Source organism: Mirounga leonina, unplaced genomic scaffold (assembly GCF_011800145.1).
Source record: "Mirounga leonina isolate KUSES-001 unplaced genomic scaffold, KU_Mleo_1.0 Mir_447, whole genome shotgun sequence".
Classification (NCBI taxonomy): domain Eukaryota; kingdom Metazoa; phylum Chordata; class Mammalia; order Carnivora; family Phocidae; genus Mirounga; species Mirounga leonina.
Window position 1 is genome coordinate 3,873,990 of NW_023270757.1, and position 20,573 is coordinate 3,894,562.

Below are 20,573 nucleotides of genomic sequence, written 5' to 3' on the forward strand. Positions count from 1 at the left end.
TATATCAACCTACAGATCCAAGAAGTTCAGGGAATACCAAACTAGGTAAATACAGCACCGCACACACATCATATTCAAACTAGTGAAAACACGAGATAAAGAGAAAATCTTGAAGTCAGAGAAAAAAACCAACAACATTACATAAGAATTATAGTACAGTTGACCCTTGGGCAACATGGGAGTTTTGGGCACTCACCCCCCTGTACAGTTGAAAATCCATGGATAATTTTTGGTTCCTTGAAAACTTAACTACTAATAACCTACTGTTGACTAGAAGGCTTATCAATAACATAAATGCATATTTCATAGGTTATTTGTATTATATATAATATATATTGTATTCTCATAATAAAGTAAGCTAGAGAAAAGAAAATGTTTTTTGAAAAATCATAAGGAGGAGAGAATACATTTATGGAACTGTACTGTATTTATTGAAAAAAAAAATCTGTATATAAGTGGAGCCATGCAGTTCAAACCCATGTTGTTCAACTGTAGAACACATTTCTAATCAGATTCTATGGAAGCCAGGAAAAAAATGGAGTGACATGTTTAAAGTTTTGAATGGATGGAAGGACCACACTATATGCATTCTGGGTTATGGTGTTCATATTTCTTGTCTTTCTGCCACATCAGCCTTCTCCACTGATGGTGTAGTTTAAGGATCAGTATCAGGTTTAAACAAAGGGTCTTAGAAGATGGAAGGTGACTAGAACAAATACATGCTTCAATGATGCAAGAAAAAGAATATAGCATGCCTGCTGAGCAACTCTTTTGGGGCAGAGGTAACACAGGACCAGAATGATATCATCAGTGAGTGGCTGATTTAATACTGGGTGCTTCAATATTGAGTGGTCAGTATTGAATATTGAATGCTTCATGTGCCTCATGTTTATTTAGTGTATTATGAATATTTTGTGCCTCTTGGTCCTTCTACCTTTCAGAGCTCCTAATACCTTTGTAATTTCCTTCATATATATCTATATACATACACACACACACACATAAACACTTTTTTGGTTCTATCCTTTTTATTGTATATTCCAACTATTCTATTTTTTAAATGTCTTATAGATAACTTACTATCTATACTTAACCCATCTAATTAATTTTATCTATATCTTGCAAGCCATTTGACACACTTTGAGTTTCGTCCATCCCATTTTTTTTTCTTATCCTCCATAACAGAATTAAATATTACTGAATAATACTGCATACTCACATTGTGAAAATGCTTACTCTCAAGAAAAGTTAGAGAATCCTGAACCAAAGAAGACACATCCTCTGCCTCCTTAGGTACTGACTTTGATATCCTTATCTTGTGTCAGTTTTGTATCCACTGCCATCAAGTGCCAGGACCAAACTGCTGGATCTGGAGCAACAGAACCCAAGTCACTGCATTAAAAAAAAAAAAAAAAAAAAAAAAAACTCTAATTGATAACTGACCCCTTTGGCATAATCTGACAGCATCTCATTCCCCAAGCTGGCTGTTGCCTCCCTTATCTCATATTTTGGGTCTAGACCTTGGATATAAACCCGAAGCACCCCTGTTTCCATCTTGTCTGTTCACTTCTGCCACCTAATGTACCTCATCACCTCCCCATATTTATACAGCTACTCCTGCCACAGGGCCCGCCCCCTGTATAGGTTTCAATTTGTCAATATTAAGCTTTGAGCAAACCTTGCCCCCAGCCCATTGCCAGCAAATGTATTGTTACCATTGTTTTGCCTGTAGCAGGCAAAACTGTGTAAGGATCTCCCTCTTTCCCACTGAGCCCAGAATTGGGCTGAAAATACTTCTTAACACCATGTTCCAGGTGGCCCATCACAATCAATCAAAGTAGGCAGTTAAGAGAACACCTAATTGCCAACTCGAATCTTTTCTTTCACTATGGATTATTCAGACATAAATTAGCTTAGCCTAATTTAACATGGCATAGCCTTAGACTTCCCCACTTATGTCCCAGCTTAACAACTGGCGCCTGGTAACTGATTGAAAGCTGTTAAATCACTCTTAATAAATACTCACTTTGATGAGTGTGTTGCACTGACCATCATGTTCAGAGATCTGCTACAGTTCCCTCAATTTGCTGGCACTTGAATGTCTCCATTATATCCACACTGTTCTTTCAGTCCAGAATGCCCTTTTGGTCTCAGCTAGATGTATCTTTCTAAAAAGGAATCTGATCACATGCCTGAATTGCTTAAAAACCTTGACTGGCTCCCTGTTTATTACAGGATAAAGTATACATCTGTCAGCATGCCATAGAGGACCTTCTGTGAGCTGCCTCTCGCTTATCTCCTCATCCATCTCACATTAGACCCCTCCCTCCCTTATACCCTCCAATGCATCCATGTCAAACCATTTTCAATTTTCCAGTCATCATTCCTCCATACTTTTGTTCAAATTGTTCCTGCTTCATGAAACTTCCCACTAATACCACCTGCCTGGTAATGTCTACTCATATATTTCAAGACTCAGTTTAAGTTATCATCTTCTCTTTGAAGATTTTCATGGCCTAAAAAATGACTAATATGACTGATAAATCTTCTGAGTTTTGGGGGAGACAAATATCTATGGGTCTCTCACATTTCTGTTCATCAGCAGAATGACTCCCTTTGTTTCAGACTACCTGTTCAAGGCTGTTTGAGCAAATAGCCTTGGAAGACAGTCTCTTTCTCCACATTAGAGGACAGGTTTGTTTATTGTCTAGTATAATCAAGATAATGTGTCTCTCCAGGGCAAAGGGCAGGTATGTCTACTGACCTTTATAAAAGATACAGGTTCCCTAAGCTCAGGGTTCCTCTCCCATAATTCAGTGTACTGCACGTGCAGGCATTACCTGGCCCTATGTGCAACACCTAGTAGGAACTGGTGCTTGGAGAACGGGCAGAAAGCCTAACAATCTAGCTACCACTATTGTCATGAAGAATATATTCTTTTGTCTCTGATCTTGAAGACTCATGTCTTCTGCCAACATCTGTGAAATTGTGGCAGGTTAATGAGATAACAGGAAAAAATACATCTATATTGGTCATTACGCTCGGACTCTGACACATAGCTCCTAAAACCCTTGTAATTTCCTGAATGATAAGAGCACTAGGAGCATCTTTTTTATTAGAACAAAATGAGGGGACTCTGGCTGGTCTCCTGCATGGCTTTTGGTCACGAGAAAGACCAAGCCATGATTAGAAGCTTGAAATTTTTAGTCTCCCCCCCCCATTTCTGCTACTAGGGTGAAGGACTAGTAAAGGAGTTAATAACTGATCATGCCTACATGAGAAAGCCTCCATAAAATCCGAATAGTATGGGGTTCAGGGAGCTTTCAGGTTGGTGAACACATACATATACCAGGAGGAGATGTACCCCAACTCCATGGGGACAGAAGTTCCTGTGCCTGGGACCCTCCCAGATTTTACCCTATGTTTCTCTTCATCTGGCTATTCATCTGTGTCCTTTATCACATCCTTTAATAAATTGGTACACTTTAGTAAGTGTTTCCCTGAGCTCTGTGAGCAATTCTAGGGAATAACCAAATCAAAGGGGGCTGAGGTCCTGGGAGTCACCAGTTTGTAGCCTGGGGACCTCCTACTTGCAATTGGCATCTGAAGTGGGCAGTGGTTTCGTGGGACTGAGCCCTTAACCTGTGGACTCTGATAGTATGCCCACTTAGTGTCATAATTGAATTAAATTTTAGGATACGCATCTTGTGTCACAGAGATTTGTTAGCTGTGGGGAAAAGTCCCCATACATCTGGTGTCAGAAGTGTTGTAAGAGAGTAGCAGTGTGAGATTAAAGGAGAAACACAGGAGGGAAGAACTGGGTATTTATCCAACTCACAGGGTAAAATATCAGACTCTTCACAGTTCTTGACAGTGTTGCACTTGAACTCTGTAATACTTCCAGCAAAAAAATATCATTGTATTACACTTATCAGATAACTACTATGTGATAGATACTGCAATTTGACCCTGAGGACAGAAAGCCAAAAAGACATGCTCCTACATTCAAGGAGTTTATACTCCAGTGCAGGAACAGGACACAGACAATTAAATTCTTCAAGATAATTTATAAGCTGGCACTTATAAAAACACAGAAGACAGAAAACATAAGCCTGTTGAGGAGCTGAAGGAAGACTTCAATGAGGTGGGTATTACTGCCACATAGATGCAAATTCTAATTAACAGAAGTCCGAAATCTGTTCTAATTATCTCCTGGTGTGTAACAAAGGATCCCAAACTTAGTAGTGTAAAATAACAACCATTTTATTATGTTTGTTGGCTTGTGGAATAGGAATTCAGAGAGAACAGAGCAGGAACAGCTTATCTCATCTCCATAGGTCTTGGGCTTCATCTAGAAACACTGCAGAAATCTATAAATGGCTATGAGTGGCTCAGATGCCAGAGGAGTGGAGTCATCTGGAAGTTTCTTCACTCACGTTCTGGTGCTTGAGTCAGGATGACTCTAAGCCTGGGCTCAACTGGGACTGTAGATAGGAGGATCTACACATGACCTCTCCGTGTGGATTGAGAGTCCCACAGTATGGGAAGGAGGCTTCTAGAGAGTGAGTATTCCAGAAAAACCTGGAGTAAGCTGCACAGTTCTTGTGATCTAGTTTTGGAAGCCATGTAAGCATCATTCTGCTATAATCTCTTGGTCAACGTAGTCATCAGCTCACAATGTAGTCATAAGGATTCAAGGAAATGAGACATGTTTATCACATCATAATTGGAGGAATTTCAAATAACGTGTGGCCATATTTTAAAACCTCCAGAATGTGTTTGGAAAATTATAAATAGTTCATTACCATCAAAGGATAAAGTGCCACAGGGAGATGCATCTGAACAAGTAGGCAAGGCTATATGTTATGCAGGGCATTGCTGACCTTGAAACCCCTTAAAAAGAAGCTTAGATTTTGTCCTATATGTGATTAAACTCGTTACCAACATCACTACAGACAAGGAGAAACGTTTAAGAGTTTTAAGTAGTAAAATGATTCAAGATTCTAGCAAAAATGCTGGCACATGGCAAGCTTTGGGATAGATATTTTTTGGCTGCAAATAATAGAAAATGCAATTCAATCTGGTTTAAAAAATAAAGGTAACTTACTGGTTCATGTAAGAAAATTCCCCAAGAAAGACCGTAGGCATGGCTTGAACTAGTTTCTTATCACTAGGGCTCCGGCTTCATTTCTCTATGATTTTCTTGGCTCTGCCCCTCCCTGTGTTCACTTTATCCTCAGACTGCATTTCCTCGTGGAGCAAGTACAACTTTAATCATTCTAGGTCTCATAACTGCATGCCACACCATCTAGAGGGAGAGAGAACACCCTTATTCTAACATTAGAACCTCAGATTCCCTGTAATTGTTAGGATTGGGTCAAGTGTTGCATAGGAACTAACCTATGTGTCAAAGGAGATGGAACGGTTCAGGTCACATGTTTTATCAGTAGAATCACAGGGATCCCAATGTGGAAATAAGAGGCTTGTGGAAAGGAGAAAGAGGGAAATGAATGTTGATGAGTAAAGAACAAGTGTACAGGTTGGCTGCTTTAAAAATTTGCTAGACAAGCAAATATTTTTCAGCATTAATGACACTTGTGGCCAAACGTGATCTCGCTGGTATATGTGCAAAGGAGGTGGCTGAGACAATACGATACTGGTAAAAGGGTACTGATGTCCAGAAAAAGGGATAGAGAGAGACGAAGTGAGTGAGTATGTGAGTGATATGACACCTTTGAACTTGTCCTTCCTTGAAGATGTAAACTGAGAAGTTCTGGTATATGCTCTTCCTCTCTAATAATTTCTAAAATTTCCCATGACCTCAGCTCTCCACCTAGCACAGCTGTAAACCCATTCTTATCCATCTTTTGGCTACCATTTTTCTTACAAAGACAATTCCCTTCAAGGTCACCAGCAACCTTTGGTTTGCCAAATTCAGTGGGCATTTTATAGACTTGTTCTTACAGGACTGGCTGCTGTATCTGAAACTGTAAATCTACTGAAAACTCTCTATGACCTGGATGTCTGCAGCACCACGCTCTCAGAATTCTTAAAACTTCTTTCTTTCTGGTTTCTCTGTCCTGGTCCAGAGCCTTAATTATGAGTGTTTTTCAGAGACCTTTCCTGGTTTTTCTGCTTTTCTGACTCTAGCCCAGCACTGTCCAGGAGTCATGACACATGTGGCTTTTGAGCATTTGAAATGTGCTAGTCCAAACTGAAATGTGCTATAAGTGAACATACACTCCAAATTTCGATGACTTCATATTAAAAAAAGGAAGGTAAACTCTCTCATTAATTTTTTTTATATTGAATACATACTGAAATGCTAACATTTTGTGTATGTTGGGTTAAATAAAATATATTATCAATATTAATTTCAACTATTTCTCTTTAGTTTTTTTAAAACGTCATTGGTTCTTTTTTTCTTCTTTTTTTAACTTCAGAATTGAAAATTACATATGTATTTAAAATACATTTCTACGGGACAGCACTACTCTAGACTCTCTCTGGGTGATCTCATTCAGTTATCATAACTTCTCTCAAAACTATCTGAATCTAATCTCCCTTCTTCCTTGACCTTCAGACTCCTATATTCACCTGCTGGCTTGGCATTTCCATATGGATAACAAGTAATAACAGCAGACATCTATATTTATGGCTTTCTATGTGCCAGGCACCATTCTAAATACTTTACACATATTAAGTGATTTATAATCTACCTCATCTCTGTGGGGTAGGTATTATTATTACCTTCTCTTTTACAGATGAGGAAACTAAAGCACAGAGAAGTTAAGAAATACGTCCAAGTTTACACGTCTAGTAAGTGGTGAATACCAGACACAAGGCAGTTCAGCCCATTCTCTCTACTCCATGCTAGAGAGCCTCCAGCTAGCCCTCACACACCCAAACTCCACCTGTCTACACTGGTGAGCCTTCTTGCCCTCTGCTAACACTTCCAGGTGAGCTTGGCCAATGAGAGATCCCAACAGGAGATCAGAGGGAGAGCCCAAAATGAAGTCAGTGTTTAGCTCTCTTCCTTCACCTCCCTGCAGGGCTGCAATAAACTGGAAGCGTCCCTTGTTCCTTGATGGAGGTCACAGTTGTCAGACAGCCCTGTCTCCAGGTTCCAGTAGCCTGTCCCTCCAGGTCTTCGACTGATCACAGCATTTTCCCCCACCCCACAATTGTTAGTCTCAAGGGGCTACTTTATTCTTCATGTACCCACATCTTTGTAAATAACTTAACTACTAAACCCTCCTCAAACTGCCCAACCTGAGCAAGATTCCTGTTTCCTGTGGGGACCCTGACCAAGACATACACGTTCCTTTTTCTGTCCTCTGTAACTTAGTTTGTGGGACCCATAAATATCCAGTGACCTAAGCTAAAACCTGGGAGTCATATTCTGTTTTATCCTCCCCTCCCCCATACCCAGCTCCTACATCTAACCTTTACTAATTTTTTTTTTTAAGATTTTTATTTATTTATTTGACAGAGAGAGACACAGGGAGAGAGGGAACACAAGCAGGGGGAGTGGGAGAGGGAGAAGCAGGCTCCCTGCCGAGCAGGGAGCCTGATGCGGGGCTTGATCCCTGGACCCTGAAATCATGACCTGAGCTGAAGGCAGGCGCTTAACGACTGAGCCACCCAGGCACCCCTAACCTTTACTAATCTTGGTAATTTTGCTTTGTAATGGTACTGTCTTCTTTAGGCCTTCACCATCTCTCCTTGCATTAGGGTACCAGCGCCCAGTGAGTCCTATTCAAACCCAGCCTCAGTAGCATAGCCAAAGTGAACTCTTGAACATGAAAATTTCAGCAGGACCCCCCCCACCCCGCCAACCCATCCTTGTTTGAAATGCTTCCATAGGGGCACCTGGATGGCTCATTTGGTTAAGCATTGACTCTTGGTTTCAGCCCAGGTTGTGATCTCATGGTCATGGGACCAAGCCCTGCATCAGGCTCTGTGCTCAGTGCAGAGTCTGCTTCAGATTCTCTCCCTCGCTCTCAAGTAAATAAATAAAATCTTAAAAAAAAAAAAAAAGCTGGGCGCCTGGGTGGCTCAGTTGGTTAAGTGACTGCCTTCGGCTCAGGTCATGATCCCAGGGTCCTGGGATCAAGTCCCGCATCGGGCTCCCTGCTCTGCGGGGAGCCTGCTTCTCCCTCTCCCACTCCCCCTGCTTGTTTTCCCTCTCTCGCTGTGTCTCTCTCTGTCAAATAAATAAATAAAATCTTTAAAAAAAAAAAAAAGCTATTGAAATGCTTCCATATCTCTATGCCTCCAACAAGCCCTGCTTCCTCTCTAAGACCTCATCTCATCAGTGTCTGCCTGACAGTTCATCCTCCAAAAGCAATAGACTGCTCATGGTTCCAAGCTCACACCACTAACACATTGTTTCTCACCTCTGTGCCTTCTCAGTTTGCTTCTGCTCACCACCTCCACCCCTACCTACTGCCAGCCAGGCCAACTTCTACTCATCCCACACCACTCTGTCTACGGCGATAACTGAAGTCCTCCAAACAACATCCCTTCACACATGCATTCACATGGCTTATTCTGGGTAAGGAGTCTCTTTCGGTGCCATGTGAATGCCATTCTATAGCACTTTACTGTACACTGTCTTTTCATTACAGCTTTATATGTCATTTCCCCTTGAAGGAGGCAGACTCTGCCACCTCAAAATATGCTCTTGACATAAGGATTACTTTGAGCTAAAGGCACTTGAAAAACAGCAGGTGCAAGAAAGACACCTACCCTTTCTTCCTGAAAGCAAGAGATAAAAATCTCATATGAAAGATGTCCTCCCTATACCAAGAAGAAAGACACATTCTCCTCACCAGAGGTGAGGAGCTGAGGCAGAGAGAATTCTGTACAAACAGACCTAATTAAAATACACTCTTCTTTAGTCTTCCCATATATTTTAGTTACTTTTCCACAACTGCCTCTCTTTGTCAACCTAATATATAGGCACTTAGGTCTTGCTATTTCTTTGGGTCTTCATTTCCTTATGAGAGCTCCTGTGTCACATAAAACTTACATTAAATGAATTTATATGCTTTTCTCTTATTAATCTGTCTTTTGTTCCAGAGCCCTAGCTGAGAGTCTAAGATGAGTAGAGGAGCCAATGTGCTTCCTTATACTCCCATTCACCTTCACATCCCCAAGCCTAGCCCAGCGCCCAGCATTTACTACATGCCCAGCAAATGTTCTGTTGAATGATTACTATATATATACATAAATACATATATACACACACAGAAAATGAAGTCACTAACAAAGATATATAATTTCTACAATGTAAGTCCAGACTCAACTTTTCCCACAATTTTATGGCAATTCCAGGAAACTGTCCTTCTGAACCATCTAATTCACTCTGTATTTAAAGACCCAACCTCAATTTGTGTTGAGTACTTCAGGCCAATGTTTCTGCACTGGGCACCAGTAGAGACATGCGCTCTGCCCCTTACGATATTTAATATTTTTCTTCTAGTCTTTTCCCCTAAATTGTTTCCTATGGGGGATTTCTTAGCTTTTTCCTGAGCAGTCTGCTTTTGTATGCAGAAATCCTTCCCTCAGTTTTTTGTTCCTTATTTCTAAAAGTACCCCTTTATTTTTTCTCTTTCACTAAATTTGAAAACTTGTAGTGCTTGATCCACTGCTCATCTTACTGACTGTATTCCACATTTTCAAAGGCACCTTATTCTGCTTTCCAAGATGGCATTAAAAAAAAAAAAAAAAGATTTATTTATTTATTTATTTTAGAGAGAGAGCACGCAAGCAGGGGGAGGGACTGAGGGAGAGGGACACAAGCAGACTCCCCACTGAGTGGTGAGCCTGACATGTGGCTCGATCCCAGGACCCTGGGATTATAACCTGGGCCAAAACCAAGAATTGTATGTTTAACCAACGGAGCCACCCAGGTGCCCCCCAAGATGGCATTTAACAAGCCGACTTGACCATCAGTCCTGGTATAGAAAACACTGCAGAGGAAGGGATCATTCTCTAGGCAACAGTTTTATAGCACTCTTTATCTCCACTTCCACCCTAGGCCCACCCAAGGAAAATTGATCACGTCCTTTAAAAAGTCCTAAACCAGAGAGATTATTTATTTTTCAGGGTTCCATCAAGTGTCTATCTTTTTTGCATTTTCAAGTTATGGTTGGTTTTCTTCTCCTTTTTTTTTTTTTTTTTTAAGATTTTATTTATTTGAGAAAGAGAGAGAGCACACATGAGCGAATTGGGGAGGGGAGCAGCAGAGGGAGAGGAAGAAGCAAACTCCCCACCGAGCAGGGAGCCCCATGTGGGGCTTGATTCTGATTCCAGGACTCCGGGATCATGACCCAAGCCAAAGGCAGACGCCTAACTGACTGAACCACCCAGGCGTCCCTCTCTCTTTTTCTATGTTAAAGGCCCCCAGTAACAATCTACATGGAAGATGAGAAGGGAGAATTCGTAGTTCAAAGTTACGTTTTTTTATATTCTTTACTTGTCAATAATTAAAATCTTAGCAGATGAGGGGATCTTTTAGATTTTCCTATAAATTAAAATTATTCTAACTATTTAAGCTATTTTTCTAGAATAAATCTCCTTTAGAAAATTGCAAAATTTTTAAAAGATTTTATTTATTTATTTGAGAGAGAGTGTGAGCGAGCGACAAAGAGCGAGAGAGCACGAGCCTGGGAGGAGTGAGGGAAAAGCAGACTCCCCGCTGAGCAGGGAGCCCAATGTGGGGCTGGATCCCGGGACTCTGTGATCTTGACCTGAGCTGAAGGAAGACACTTAACTGACTGAGCCACCCAGGTGCCCCAGAAACTGCAAATTTTTATTATATTTTTTTAAATAACTAGAATTCCACTTGGAAGCCATGTACTATTCTTGGGTTTTCACCTTCCCCCATGTCCTTCCTTACTTCATTGGTCTGTGAGTAAATAAAATGTGCAGAAGCAGACACAAATCCCAAAAGAAGTGCTGTGTTTCATGTCCTACCCAGGCCCTTCAGTCTCCTTCTGAGTCAGATTCTAGCTAGTCCACTAAGCAATGGCAGCTACCAAGATCATTGGCCAAATATAAATATACTCTTTCTTCAGGAAAAAAAATAATCAATATTGTTATTCTACCTTATTACATTTATGTGAGAAAATATCCCATATGACTATTGACTTAAATAAAACACTTGACTATCTTTTTACAAGGAAATAACTTACAACAATTACACCTATGTAAGCTCTTGTTCCATATACAAAATGCCTAAAGTGAATCTGATAACAAAAGCTTCAGATGTCCTTCTGTGGACTCCTTAGTCAGGCATAACTTAAGAGGGCTAACTCTAGGGACGCCTGGGTGGCTCAGTCAGTTAGGCGTCTGCCTTCGGCCTGGGTCATGATCCCAAGGTCCTGGGATCAAGTCCTGTATCAGGCTCCTTGCTCAGCAGGGAGCCTGCTTCTGCCTCTGCCTGCTGTTCCCCCTGCTTGTGCTCTCTCTCTCTGACAAATAAATAAATAAAATCTTAAAAAAAAAAAAAAAAAGAGGGCTAACCCTATGCTCACCAAGATTATTTATCCTGTAATTACACTGAGCTAAGTTTGTTATGGCTGTATTCCTGGAGTTACAAAGATATGTAGCAGCAGGGTTGCCATGATGAGCTGGTGACCCACACAGTTGCATAAGGACCCCCCACTTGCAAGAGCCTTGTGTGCCCAATTATGATCTGCTGCTGCTATCTTGAAATTTATTTTTTTTCTTTTAAAGATTTATTCACTTATTTTAGAGAGAGAAAGAGACAGAGATAGAGAGAGCGTGAGTGGGGAGAGGGGCAGAGGGAGAGAATCTTTTTAAGCAGACTCCCCGCTCAGCGTGGAGCCCCACTCGATCTCACAACCCATGAGGTCATGACCTGAGCTGAAACCCGGAGTCAGAGCCTCAACCAACTGAGTAACCGAGGTGCCCCTGAAATTCTTAATTTTTGAACAAGGCACCCTAGTTTTCATTTTGCACTGGGCCCTACAAATCATGTAGCTAGTCTTGCTGGGAGATAGGAACTACGAAGCACAATTTGGGGGAAAATATACTTAATCCTCTACACATTCTTTTCAGGGAATCAGGTCAACCACACTCCAAAAAACAAAAGGATTCCCTTTCCTCAACTTGGTCATTTTCTTTACCTGGATCATTTTATATGAAGATGAATATAGTATCCTAAATAGAGTAAGAGAAGGATCAGAAAAAGGAATAATCAGGTGAACTTATTTTTTATATTAAAGAAAATGATACTATTTTGGTGGGAATAATGCAGTTAGTGACTTTTTTTAAACTACAGATCTTGGGATCTTTTAGATTCCATTTATATATACAATGGAATATTATGCAGCCATCAAAAGGAATGAACTCTTGCCATTTGCAACGACGTGGATGGAGCTGGAGGGTATTACGCTGAGCGAAATAAGTCAATCAGAGAAAGACATGTATCATATGATCTCTCTGATATGAGGAATTCTTAATTTCAGGAAACAAACTGAGGGTTGCTGGAGTGGTGGGGGGTGGGAAGGATGGGGTGGCTAGGTAATGGACATTGGGGAGGGTATGTGCTATGGTGAGCGCTGTGAATTGTGCCAGACTGTTGAATCACAGACCTGTACCTCTGAAACAAATAATACATTATATGTTAAAAAAAAAAAAGATAGTAGGAAGGGAGAAATGAAGCGGGGGGAAATCAGTGGGGGAGATGAACCATGAGAGACTATGGACTCTGAGAAACAAACTGGGGGTTCTAGAGGGTAGGGGATGGGGGGATGGGTTAGCCTGGTGATGGGTATTAAAGAGGGCACGTACTGTATGGAGCACTCGGTGCTTTACGCAAACAATGAATCATGGAACACTACGTCAAAAACTAATGATGTAATGTATGGTGATTAACATAACATAATAAAATTAAAAAAATAGATTCCATTTAAATACAATATAAGCCTAAGTCACTACAGAAACTTAGAGGGGAACAACTGCATAAGACTGCTTTCTTTTCAGCACTTAAATTTTGATAAAGACTTAAATTTATTTAAATTGTAGGGAAAACTTTTTTTTTTTCCAGAAATTTGATATTGATGAATTCATTGTGTTGGTTCCTATCCCTGCTCTACTCTGAGAGGCAGTAGAACGTAGTGTGAAAATCAAGGTCTTTTTTTTTTAAGATTTTTATTTATTTATTTGACAGAGAAAGAGAGGGAACACAAGCAGGGGGAGTGAGAGAGGGAGAAGCAGGCTTCCCGCAGAGTGGGGATCCCAATGTGGGGCTCAATCTCAGGACCCTGGGATCATGAAGTGAGCCGAAGGCAGACGCTTAACGGCTGAGCCACCCAGGAGCCCTGAAAATCAAGTCTTAAGGACAGATGGATTTCAAACCTAGCTGAATTTCCTTGAGCACATTCCTTAAAGACTCTGAACCTCACTTTCGTGAACTTTAAAACTGAGTGCCTAAGGGCTCAGTATGTTAAGCATCTGACTCTTGATTTTGGCTCAGGTCATGATCTCAAAGTGGTGGGATCAAGCCCCGCATCAGAGTCTGTGCTCAGCATGGAGTCTGCTTATGATTCTCTCTCTGTTCTTCCCCTCCCTCCTCTAAACCACCCCCCAAAAAAACTGAGTGACTAATACTCACCCCATTGGGTTGTTGGGAAAATTAAACAAGATAATACATGTAAAATATGTGCCAAAGTATCAGGATTTCAATCCACTGCTATTGTTGTTGTTGCATTGTTATTAATATTATTCCTCTCTCCACTTCTTGTGGAAGGCCTGTCTAAAATGACCTCATCTAAACAGTCAACAAAACAAAGAGGCAGCCTACAGAATGGGAGAAGATATTTGCAAATGACACTACAGATAAAGGTCTTATTTCCAAGATTTATAAAGAACTTCTCAAACTCAACACCCAAAAAACAAATAATCAAGTCAAAAAATGGGCAGAAGACACGAACAGACACTTCTCAAAAGAAGACATACAAATGGCTAACAGACACATGAAAAAATGTTCATCATCATTAGCCATCAAGGAAATTCAAATCAAAACCACATTGAGAAAACTTACACCAGTTAGAATGGAAAAAATTGACAAGGCAAGAAACAACAAATGTTGGAGAGGATGTGGAGAAAGGGGAACCCTCTTACACTGTTGGTGGGAATGCGAGTTGGTACAGCCACTTTGGAAAACAGTGCAGAGGCTCCTCAAAAAATTAAAAATAGAACTACCCTATGACCCAGCAATTGCACTACTGGGTATTTATCCCAAAGATGTAGTGAAAAGAAGGGCCATATTCACCCCAATGTTCATAGCAGCAATGTCCGCAATAGCCAAACTGTGGAAAGAGCCGAGATGCCCTTCAACAGAGAATGGATAAAGAAGATGTGGTCCATATATACAATGGATACTCAACCATCAGAGAGGATGAATACCCAACTTTTACATAACATGGATGAGACTGGAGGAGATTATGCTAAGTGAAATAAGTCAAGCAGAGAAAGTCAATTATCATATGGTTTCACTTATTTGTTCTAGGGGGGAGGGGGTGGGGGGATGGGTTAGCCTGGTGATGGGTATTAGGAGGGCACGTACTGCATGGGGCACTGGGTGTTATACGCAAACAATGAATCATGGAACACTACATCAAAAACTAATGATGTATTGTATGGTGACTAACATAACACAATTAAATTAAATTAAAAAATAAATTCCACATAAAAAAAATAAATGACCTCATCTTTCTGTGAGCTTGGATAAAGTAACATCTGGGTGCTGCAATATATCCTCTTTTGTGAAATGGTTGTTAACCTAGCATAACATCTAGGAGGTACACACACTCAGTAGACAATACCATGAAAGTTGGGTTTGGTTCAGGACTTTGGGAATGTGTGGCACACATCAGGAAATGTACATACAACTCCTCCAAAGTAGCCCTCATCTCTTACTTTAGTGTGAACTGTATTTGACTTTTTTAAAAAAGGTTAACTTCCCCGACCATATATCAGAGATAACCAAAATACTTTCAGGTCTCCAAGCATTTTCATGCATTATCTCATTTTATGAGGTCATGCAGCTGGAAAATGACAGTCTGGAATCCTGACTCTAAATCTTGTGATCTTTCTTCTTCATCACCTACTTATTCTATCAAATATTGGGACACTCGTTATAGTCCTGTCTTCAGGAAAATTACTTGTGCAAGATTACTTATAATAGGTAAAAGCACTCTCTAGTCAAGGGTCGTTCAGTGTTTAGAAACTAAGCCCCCTCTTCCCCAAGCTGGTGTCCCTGTGTCATAAGTTTGTCAAACTGGAGAGAACAGGATCTAGATTGTGAATACAGAGGGCCATACCCAGAGTCAATAGGGACTTGGAAAGATACATTTTCTTGTGTTTCAGTCCTATCTAAAATCAGCTCTGAATTTATGTAATGGTATTGGTTTAAGTTTTTAATTTTATTTATTTTTTTTATAGATTTTATTTATTTATTTGACAGAGAGAGACACAGTGAGAGAGGGAACACAAGCAGGGGGAGTGGGAGAGGGAGAAGCAGGCTTCCCGCGGAGCAGGGAGCCCGATGTGGGGCTCGATCCCAGGACCCTGGGATCATGACCTGAGCTGAAGGCAGACGCTTAACGACTGAGCCACCCAGGCGCCCCTAAGTTTTTAATTTTAAAAAGACCTTATTATGTCCTTATTAGCAAGCACCAAAAAGAGCAACCTATCTCCATGGTAAAAGCCCTTGTCTTCTTATAAAATGTTCCCCATGGTAGAAGTACTTGGGAGGGATTTGTCTAATCTCCTCAGTGTTCTGTCTCCCTGTTCCAGTCCCATGCATTTGGCCCCAGTCCTCACTTGATATGAAACCCTGTGCTTCAGTCCAAACTCACCTTCTTCAGGTGACCTTAGGGCTGGTCAGACAGGGCCTGGGAACTCTCACAGGGCTACACTCCTTTAGATGTTTATTCTTTCCATTGATAACACCTGAGTGCCTCCTCATCTCACCCTTCCTGTCTCCAACAGGCCCATTGGATATGGGCCACATTTCAAGACAACATTCCACATTATTTTCTTGGTGGTCATCTGGGGAAAATTCACTCTTCCCTTCAAGCCACAAAATTATGAGAATGGCAGACTGAGTTCTCGTCACAGGTTTAGTTATAGCTCCTCTTTCTTATATGCTAAGCATTGGCACAATTTGTATAAGGGTGGTAATAAACATAAACCAGTCATGTGAAAACCATTGCTGCCTAGGTCATAAAACTTCTGGATTTTATCCTTTAATTCTCTAACTGACCCCTCTAGAAGCTTCCATATGGAATTTTTTTTTTTTTTAAATTTAGTTATAGAAATAGAGTTTTGACCTCCTCTGGTATAAATGAAACAAGAAGATATTATACTTCCCTTTTTTATCTTGTTGCCAGCAAGCTCTGAGATGCTATGAGAATAATAGCAACTCTTGTGGTTAGCATATTTGCCTCTTCCTTTCCTTTGTTCCTCTTTTCCATTTTATCATCTTTTAAAGTTGGTTCAAGTAATTTTTGAAAAAGGTAAAAATAAACCATTACATATATATGCAAGGAAAGTTTCGAGTTTTCCAAAGGTTTTCAAATACACCCTCAGAAAGAAAAGGATTCCAAATATCTTGCAGTATACTTGGGGAATAAAGAGGCAAATCAAACCTATCTCATCCTCAAATCCATAACCTGGAGTTGTGGTTTTCCAGAATTTTGTCTCAGTAGGTCTGGGAACAGGCCTGAATATTTGCATCTCTAACAAATTCCTAGGTGATATTGATGCTGCTGATCAGGGACCAAAATTTGAGAACCCAAAGGAACGTCTTGTCCTATTAGAGAGACACATAAGTAAAAAAGATATTGATATAAAGTCTACTTGAATAAAGAGACAAAATAAAGGAGAATAGATGGTAGATAACAAGGAGTAACACAAATATTGGAGAGTATAAAAGTCCAAAAACATGGGGAAGCCAGAGACCTGGAGCAGACCACAAAGCTTTGGAAAAGGAGATGAGGCTTGACCTAAGCCTGAGATGAAAACCAGGTGGGGAGGGCAGGTCAATTGGGGCGGGGTGGGGGGGTGGAGATCTGAACAAAGTCAGAAAGTGGAATTGTTGGCAGTGTGTCTAGTGAATGGTGTCCACAGAATGAACTATCCAAAGAGCTCAGTCAACATTTGTTGAATAAATGAAGAATAAAGAAATCTGATCTGTGGAAGCAACAATTCTCCTCCAAGTAACATGGTATTGGTTTAAGTTCGGGGATCATGGAGATGTTATCAAGGAAGGACTGAATTATGAGTTTTGAATATGAAATCAAGGAAATCAAGAGGTTCTAGGTTTTTAAGCAATGAGAATTCATTGACATTTTAGGTTGACTTGAGTAAGAATTTTCAGAACCTAGTATAATGATATTATATATGTAGGTAAGTAGGTATTATATATATTAATACTAACAATTAGCAGGGCACCTGGCTGGCTCAGTGGGTAGACATGCGACTCTTGATTTGGGGGTTATAAGTTCAAGCCCCACATTGAGTGTGGAGATTACATAAAAATAAAATCTTTTAAAAATATTAATTAGTTAATATTAATATGTATTATTAATTATATTATTAATTATAACAAATTAATATTGATATTATTGTTTTCTTGTGGCTTACTGCCCATAAATCAACGCAAAGGAAGAGAGACATTTCAAATGAGGCCTTAAAAGGAACGGGTCATAGACTGGTAGATAAAGAGGAGAAGAGAAAGCCAATCCGAGTCCATATTTTCAAGTCTGGGTACAAAGAAAGAAAAAAATCACTAACATAAGGAAATGTGGAGTAGAGGGAGGTTTGGGAGAAGAGATGATGAGCTTTGTTTTAAAGTAAGATACCAGAAGTGGGGTGGGGATTGGGGGCAGGTGTCCCATAAGCAGGAGAGACGGCAGCTTCAGTTTGCTGACAACACAGGCCTGAAAACGTGGAGATGTTCTCATGGAGGTGACACTCCAGTCATAAGAAAGGAGGTGGTAACCCCCATACCACCCTTCCTCCCTGACCCCCCTCATCCCGATGCATCTCCCTCAAGCTCTGACAGCTCTGGTAAGTCACGGCCGAAAGCCTTGCCTCAGTCCTATGTCCTGGGCTGTAGGGAGCCTCACCTCAGTTGCACAGAACCACACTTGGCGGACGGGCTAGCTCTAGCCTGGGTCCAGAGGCCCAAAGGGCTTCGACAGACTTCCCAGGGCCTGGAACTCAGCAGCCAGATCCCACGGCAACCCTGGCAGGCCTCGGCTAGCAGCAGTGGACACGACAGAAGCAGAGCCCTCTGTCACCACACCCTGGGGGCAAGTCCTGCCAAGAGGGGGAAAGATCAGGCCAGGGCTGGGGCCCAGGCAGGCAAGCAGTTCCTGCTAGGTTTTGAATGCAGTTGGAGGCAAATCAGAAGATGTTACTCTAGCCAGCAAGGCCAGCAGGAATGACAAGGCAGGGGTGATGGCAGGCACTGAGGATAGTTCAGGGATGAGAATCCCCAGAGGCCTTCTGGTGAAGAAGGCTGAAGGGAATCCAGGGGAGGGGAGAATGAAGAGTTCCTTCAAGATTAGAGAAGCGGGAGGAAAGAGAGGAACGTGAGAGCTAGAGGCACTTTTTTTGAGAATGGTAGGATTTGGCAAACTGGAGGCTCCAGGGAAATGCCGAAGGGGTTAGTTTGTCACCAGACCAAGAAGACTAAGATTATACACAGTGACTTAGAGCAAAGTGGGAGAAAACAGGGTCCTCAGAAGACTTAAAAAGTGCAACAAAGGAAAAATGAGTATTCCTTCTATCTTTGAGTTGAAGAGGATTTAGTGCATCTATGTGTATGACAGATCACCATGCACAATTCCCGTGTGCTACGGACTCTGAATCAGCATATACCTGTCGTACAAACAGCTTTCCAGGTGTTCCCAACGTTCAGCCAGTTTGGAGAACAGGTACAGTGGCTACAGAGCAGGTAATCCGATTCAGGGAGCTGTTTGGTCTTCCTGCTACAATAGCAGAGAAGCGCGGGAGACAAACAGGAAAAGTAGAACCACAGGGCCTTGTGGGACCAAGGTCATGATTTGCAGGGTAAAAAAATGGAAAGCAGAATGTTGAAAATTTGGAATGTTTCAAGACTGGGGGTCTGGAAAGTAGCAAGGAAGCCCTGATCATTAAATACTCCAAGGTAATATAATGGTAAGATCAGGAGGAGGAAATGGGACACAATGAAATTTGCAGTTTGAAATTGCACTTTGGAAATGGCCTGAGAAGAGAGAGGACTGATTTGCTCATTAAACCCATGTACCTGTGAAAAGTTCCCGAGTGCCCACTATGTGCCAAGTACAATGTGAGTAGTTTTATAGTCATAATTTTATTTAATCATAATGAAGACAGCATAAGGCAGGCATTATCACTATTTTCCTGGGAGCAACTTACACTCTGAAAAGTCAAATACCTTGCCTAGATTTCCAATCCAAGACTGTGTTCTTCCTATGATGTGGTCCTGCCACCACAGAATGTTCTATGTTCCTATCCTGTTTCTGAAAACTGTGCTCGTGGAGATGGTCTGCCTGATAGCCTTAACTCTACTTCTGCAGCTTGCTGGGCTGGAGGAAAACCAAGATGGATCATAAGGAAGGCACGATGTGATTTATCACGCTTTCTTTTATGACAAGAGGGTACAGTGCTTATTGCATTGCAATAAAGGGAGGAATTAAACAAATGCATGGGTTACAGTATTGCTTTCTTCTGTACTAAGAAATATGGGAAAAACAAAAGCAGATTTTGAACTCTCACCATGTTCTGTAAAGACATATTGCTTTAAAGTCAGAGTGAGTCAGCCAAAGAGAGGTCATTCTCAGCTTTTCCTGAAGCTCTGTTTTCTCAAGCATACTCCCAAATATTAGATCCGTAAAAAAAAAGAAAAGGGGGTTTATGATGTCCAAAGTAAACCAGCCAGAGGCAAGAGTAGCACTCAAATGTCTTTTTAATCATTACTTCTTTTCCTCCTACTTCTCAGCACGTAAACCTAACTGCCAACCCACCAGGTGGTGGTGACAGGCAATTCAATAACTTCAATAAAGTAAGGACATCAATATCATCAATGTATGAAAATACCTAATTGTTGCCCAAAGGAACAGAACATCACAATGAAATCCTGAAAATAATACTTTTAATTTTTAAAAGTTTATTTTTGGAATATATGTCTATGTGTATAAATGTGTATGTGCATGTGGATACCCATACACACACACACACACACACACACAAACTTTTTTTTTTTCCAGTTCTAACATAGAACGAGTGGTCTGAAAAAGTACTACTAGCATAAGGTTACCTTTCCAATTTCAGAGGCAGCAGCAGTGGTCAGGAGGAAAAGAGAGGATCTCTGTCAAGTTTGGGTGTGACCTTGGGTCTCTGTATTCTTTAAGGACCAGAACAAAGGCATGCGCAGGGCCAGGCAGCCTTGGTTGTGTTGGCAGTCAAAGTTCGACATGCCCTGTTTTCATCCTCCCTGGATAGGACCAGAGTGCCAGGTGTGA

The 20,573-nt window shown here is 41.0% G+C and overlaps 1 protein-coding gene across 1 annotated transcript in view; it reads right to left on the bottom strand.

The window, feature by feature from the left end:
• Window positions 1-418: 418 nt before the first annotated feature.
• Window positions 419-20,573, bottom strand: part of LOC117999042 — a 47,583-nt gene continuing 27,428 nt past the window's right edge. Inside the window, exon 4 of the mRNA XM_034987941.1 lies at window positions 419-1,392. Coding sequence (XP_034843832.1) covers window positions 1,290-1,392 — 103 coding nt within the window. The 3' untranslated portion in view covers window positions 419-1,289. The remainder of the gene's footprint in view (window positions 1,393-20,573) is intronic.